Source organism: Lactuca saligna, chromosome 9 (assembly GCF_052625555.1).
Source record: "Lactuca saligna cultivar CGN05327 chromosome 9, ASM5262555v1, whole genome shotgun sequence".
NCBI lineage: Eukaryota > Viridiplantae > Streptophyta > Magnoliopsida > Asterales > Asteraceae > Lactuca > Lactuca saligna.
This window is the reverse complement of record NC_136425.1, coordinates 185411206-185416954: the sequence shown is the minus strand read 5'-3', so window position 1 is coordinate 185416954 and position 5749 is coordinate 185411206. Positions and strand designations below refer to the sequence as shown.

Sequence of the window (5749 nt, the reverse complement as noted above, 5' to 3'; positions counted from 1 at the left end):
ATATTGAGTTTATTTGATTTTAAAACTGAAAATTTTATTTGAAAATTTACAGTGTTACAAATTATTAAGTTGTTAATGCATGGATTTTATACATATCTGATTGTTTCAATTAGAAAGAAAATTTAAGATGTAAATGTATGATTTTTTTTATAAGTCTTAAGTTGTTAATACATTATTTTTTGTAAATATTAATTTGTGAATGTATGATTTTTTTTTCGTAAGTTTTAGCTGTGATTAAATGAATTTTTTATAAGTTTTAAGCAATATATGTATGAATTTTTATAAGTTCTAATGTGAATTTAAACGTGTTTTTTATTATATTAGTGACTCCTAAAATAATGTGAATTTAGGTTTTTTAAGTTATGAATTAAGATGTTAATTTTGTGTATTGATTGTATTAACCTGTGAATGCATTATATTAAATTGTGATTTTTTATGAATTTTATGTTAAAATATAAATATTTGTATTAATTTTCTTGTGAGTATTTTTTTGTGTTAAGCTGTTAATTTTGTGTATTGATTGTATTAAGCTGTGAATGCATTATATTAAATTGTGATTTTTTATGAATTTTATGTTAAAATATAAATATTTGTATTAATTTTCTTGTGAGTATTTTTTTGTGAAGTAAATATGTAAGAATGTATTAGTTTTTATAATTGTTGCATTAAACTATAAATTAGTGAATTAATAAGTTTCTTAAATATAGTATTAAGCTAACAATTTATGATTTTATACACAGATTTGGTTGGAAATGAATGATGGTTATGACGTTGACATAAATGGATGGTGCTAATATGTGGTAGTTGGTGGTGGTGGTAGAGTTTGGGTTAGGCTTTCCTAAATTAGTGAATTAGTGATAGACAAAATTTCACGATTGGTCCCTGTGGTTTACACAATATCGCACTTTGAGGACTTTCTAGCAAAAAGTCACGCGAATGGTCCTTAAGGTTTCATTTAATTGCGCGATTGGTCCTTGACCCTAACCCCGTCATTTTTGAGCCGTTAGTGAAAGGGTAAATTTGTCTTTTCATCTTGTTGTGCATCAGAGTATATAATTTAAGTTCCGCCTTTGTATCCTTCTACTTCTCGTTCCTTGCCTCTGTTCTTCCCTCCCTACTCACATTCTATTCCAAAATTGAAGAAGATGGTGATATGCCACTGTGGAAGGCCGGCGATTTTGGTGACATCGTGGACTGACTTGAACCCAGGTCGTCGATTTTGGTCATGCTCAAGGTTAGGAGGAACATGTAGCTTTTTTGGATGGTTCGACCCTCCCATGTGCCCTAGGTCAACTGTTGTGATTCCAGGGTTGTTGCGTGGAAGAAACAATCTCGAAGCAAGATTGATGATGGTGAAATGGCTACTTTGTCTGAGTTGGTTGTTTTTCATGGTGTGTTACCTTTTCAAGTAAAAAATCAAGAAGCATTTGGGGGGGGGGGGGGGGGGGAATCTATAACTTGGAATCTGTCTTTTGGTCCCATTTTGTCATAGCTTTTGAAGGATTTTCCCTATGATTGTATGTAATGTTGGGACAAGAAAATGTAACAGATATAATATGTAATGTAAGTTTGATGTTTTGTTTTAATGTGATGGATATTATATTAGCAAGGAAGGAAATTGTCAATTTGATTGCATGTAAGTGTAATGTTGATTATTAAAGTGCAGTAACATAGCCAAAAAACTAATTACCAAAGTAGCATTACCAAAAAACTAATTACCAAAGTAGCATTACCAAAAAACTAATTACCAAAGTAGCATTACCATTAACCATCAAACATAGAATACCCAAAAGACCTATCAAAAGTAGTTGTTTTGACTGACATACCATAACCAAACTTAGTAAACATGTTCTAACTTTAATTAGACATAATAGCAAAAGATTACTTAGAAATACAAACTAAGCTACAACATGTTTTCCCTTCTTTTGTCCACCCCCTATCCAGCTTCACTAGGACCTCCCTGCCCCTTGCAAGTCCTAGCATTGTGACCTTTGTTGTGGCATTTGCTACAAGTGACTGTCAAGTGTTTCCTACTTAACTTGGTACTTTGAGTTGGCTCATCAACTGCCCTCTTCCTTTTTTTCTTTGGCCTACCAACCTATAAACAAATTCATATGGTTACATATTAACAAGTTTATTAAATAGTTTCAAGTTAAATTAAACAAAACATGTATGACAACAAACCTGTTTGTGATGTTTGGGTGGGAGAAGGGTTGTTGGACAATCAGATCTAGGCCACATGCTCCTTCCATTTATTGGGTCAATTGTGTGTTGGTACATAGCATTCCATGTACTGAGCCAGTAACATTTGCTCACCCAAGCCTCAGGATCTCCACATTCTGACCCATTCCGCATCTTATCATACATTGCAGCAATAGCATGCTGGCATGGAATACCTGTAATGTCCCATTTCCTGCAAGTGCAACTCCTCTCTTTCAAATTCACAACATACTGCTCCATCCATAGACCAGTCACTTGATATTTATCAGCTCCATTAAATAGAACCCTCATCTTACTTGCCTCTGTCTTATTGTTTTCTAAGATTGTTGTTGCAGTTGTACTTAGAGAACCTTTGCATTTGTCTAGCACCTTATGAACATTTACTATTCTCTTTGTGAGGTATTCTCTAATATATTCCAAACAAGTGATTATAGGCTTGTCCCTTGCCTCATCTAGCTTGGAGTTAAATACCTCACACAAGTTATTTGTTAAACTATCAGTCAATGCCCTTCCTATATATAAAACCAAACAATTAATTACTGAAATCAGTTATGAAATATGTTAGTGAAAAGAGTATGATACTTACCAGAGAAATGGGATCTTGCCCAGTGTTTTGCAGGAATTTTACTTAAACACTCATGTGCTTCTGGGTTAAGCTTTTTCAGTTTCTCCATAGCCCTATTAAATTTTGGTATGTTGTATACTTTTCCACAACACCATACTGCTTCCCTCAATTCATCTCCTTTGTGTTTCAATTTCATGTTGTGATACACATGTCTTAAACAGAACCTTTGCTCAGCTGATGGAAATAACTTCTCTATTGCAGCCAAGATTCCCTGTGAGTACAATTAAAATAAGTTAGTAAATGAAATAATAAAAAAAAGTAAAAGTGAATAAAAAGTTAGAGGGTACCTTTTGCCGATCTGAAATGAAAGTGAAGTTAGATGAAGAATTCAAATCTAAGTCATCACCCAAGTGTTCCAAAAACCATGTCCAAGAGTTAATATTTTCAGTCTCTACAATGGCATATGCAACTGGGTAAATGCCATTGTTCGAATCAAGCCCAACTGCAGTAAGAATTTGTCCTGGAAAGGGACCCTTCAAAAACGTACCATCAAATCCAAGAAAATCCCTCAAACCTTTTTTAAATCCCTCCTTCAATGGACCTAAGCATATATATATCCGTTTGAAGATCCTTGTCTCAGAAGACACATTGGGTTCAGTTTCGACATCTATCTTCACAGTTGTTCCTGGATTCTTTGACTTCAATTCCATGGCATATTCTCTCAAAACACCGTACTGCTTTTCATAATCACCATAAACATATTGTTTTGCCATATCTTTGGCCTGAAATACTTTCATCTTTGATATTGAAAGTGAATACCTCTGTACTAACTCCTCTTGTAAAGCACGTGTAGGGATCTTGGGGTTACTTTCAACTTGATGCAATATGTTGTTAGCTAGAAACTTAGATGAACAAGCCCTCACTGTCCTTGTTTGCAAACAAGAATGAGAATCTTCGTATGTTTTGACAGTCCAAAGTTGTTTCTCATCTGCCCTAGATATAAAAAGAACCCATGGACAAGTTGTTTTCTGGGAAAGTACTAAATTGCCCCTATCTTTATTACTGTCACCAGTCAATTCAGGAACAATACCCCTACACTTTACCCTAACTCTTGTCTTGTCATTCTTTACATAATGTAGATCCCTCCTTTCTTTTACAGAGTAGTTGGCAATAACTTCTCTTATTTTTTCCTTTTCCTTGAACGTCTGACCAATCTTAAAAGCTTTAGTGTGAACCTCACCAGATGAACAAGCAACTGGTTTTAGAATGGACCTTAACAATTTCTTCCTAGGCTCTTTTTCACTAGCAAATGACTCAAATACATCATTGTCTAAGACTTCTAAACGTTCATCTTCAATGTCTTCCTTTTCCTTAGTATTATTGTTTGTCGGATCAAGCTGGCCCAAGTCAATGTCTTCATCAAGTACACTACAGAAGTTGATCATGTTCACCTCCACATCATCTATCAAAGGTTCCTCATCAAACACTATTTTTTCTGCATCATGCTGACTATCAAAATCACTTTCATCTGCACTATCCCCACAATCATATTCATCATCTACAACTGGATCATTATTCATAACTGGCTCATCATATTGGTCATCTATGATTGGCACATCATTCATAACAGGTACATCATTCATAACTGGTTCATCATTCAAATCTGGTTCATCATTCATAACAGGTACATCATTCATAACTGGTTCATCATTCAAATCTGGTTCATCATTCATAATTGGTTCATCATTCAAAACTGGCTCATCAGTCATAACTGGTTCATCATTCAAAACTGGCTCATCAGTCATAACTGGCTCATCATCCATAACTGGCTCACTATCCTGTATCACTTGTGAAGGTCCATCAAATGTTCCATATGGCACAATGGACTGGGAGTAGTCTAATTTTTTCCTAGAAGACCCAACAACTTTTCCCTTCTTTTGGTTCCTATCTAGTTCAGGGGATACATCAGTAACCAACTCCTCAATAATAACCTTGGTGGGGGACAAAAAATAACTGTTAACCCTTGTGTGCCCATGCTCTATGTAGATACTTAAAAGGTTATTTTTTTCCACATAATTTGACAATACATGCACATCCCCATCATTTCCTAGAGGTAACAGACCAAAGTCCAACTCGACTTCTGGAATAAGAAAATGATAATACAAAGTTTGCCCTTCTACGTACCCTATTTCTCGAACCATTGTATCCAACTCATGCACAGAGAATACGTCAATATCTACGAAGTCAACATAGTCTATTGTTCCATCTACGTACCTTCTCCCAGGGCTTTTCGTGAATATCCCACCATGATGGATTTTCAGAGTGAAATAGTTGCTTGTTCCCTCTGAAATAAAGAATAACAAAAAAATTTTCAACAATTTGGGCATAATATCAAATCGAGAAAATCAAAGATCACTTTAGTAAGTCACTTACGGTATATCCTTTCCAAATCATAATTTGATGCTTTAGTGTGTTTGGAACGAAGTGACCATAACGTTAACACCATTATCGTTTTCAATCGACAGATGATCCTCTGCCTTGTGTTCTGTTGGAGAAGACGAAGATGAATGCGAAAGGGTAATGGGTAGCTGAGGAAGGAGGAAGATGATCTTTGTACTTAATTACAGAGTTCATGCGTATATGTGCATAATGATCGATTATTAGAGTGACTGCAAGATGAAAAGACAAATTTACCCCTTCACTAACGGCTCAAAAATGACGGGGTTAAAGTCAAGGACCAATCGCGCAATTAAATGAAACCTTAAGGACCATTCGCGTGACTTTTTGCTAGAAAGTCCTCAAAGTGCGATATTGTGTAAACCACAGGGACCAATCGTGAAATTTTGTCTTAGTGATATTATGATTGTATTAAATTGTGAATTTTGTATACTAAACTATAAATGGATTGTATTAAAATTTTGTATTGTATATAATTTTTGTGCTAAAATATGAATCGATGTATGA

General features: G+C 34.7%; 1 protein-coding gene across 1 annotated transcript; it reads right to left on the bottom strand.

Annotated features, from left to right (window-relative positions):
• Positions 1-2359: 2359 nt before the first annotated feature.
• On the bottom strand, positions 2360-5487 carry LOC145017028 (uncharacterized). The gene is made up of 5 exons (XM_078975139.1): positions 5219-5487; positions 3133-5129; positions 2807-3056; positions 2446-2732; positions 2360-2413 (listed from the first exon to the last, which is right to left on the bottom strand). Exons 1-5 carry the CDS (start codon positions 5289-5291, stop codon positions 2360-2362), a joined length of 2661 nt encoding a protein of 886 aa, XP_078831265.1. The 5' UTR covers positions 5292-5487.
• Between the last annotated feature and the right edge of the window lie 262 nt (positions 5488-5749).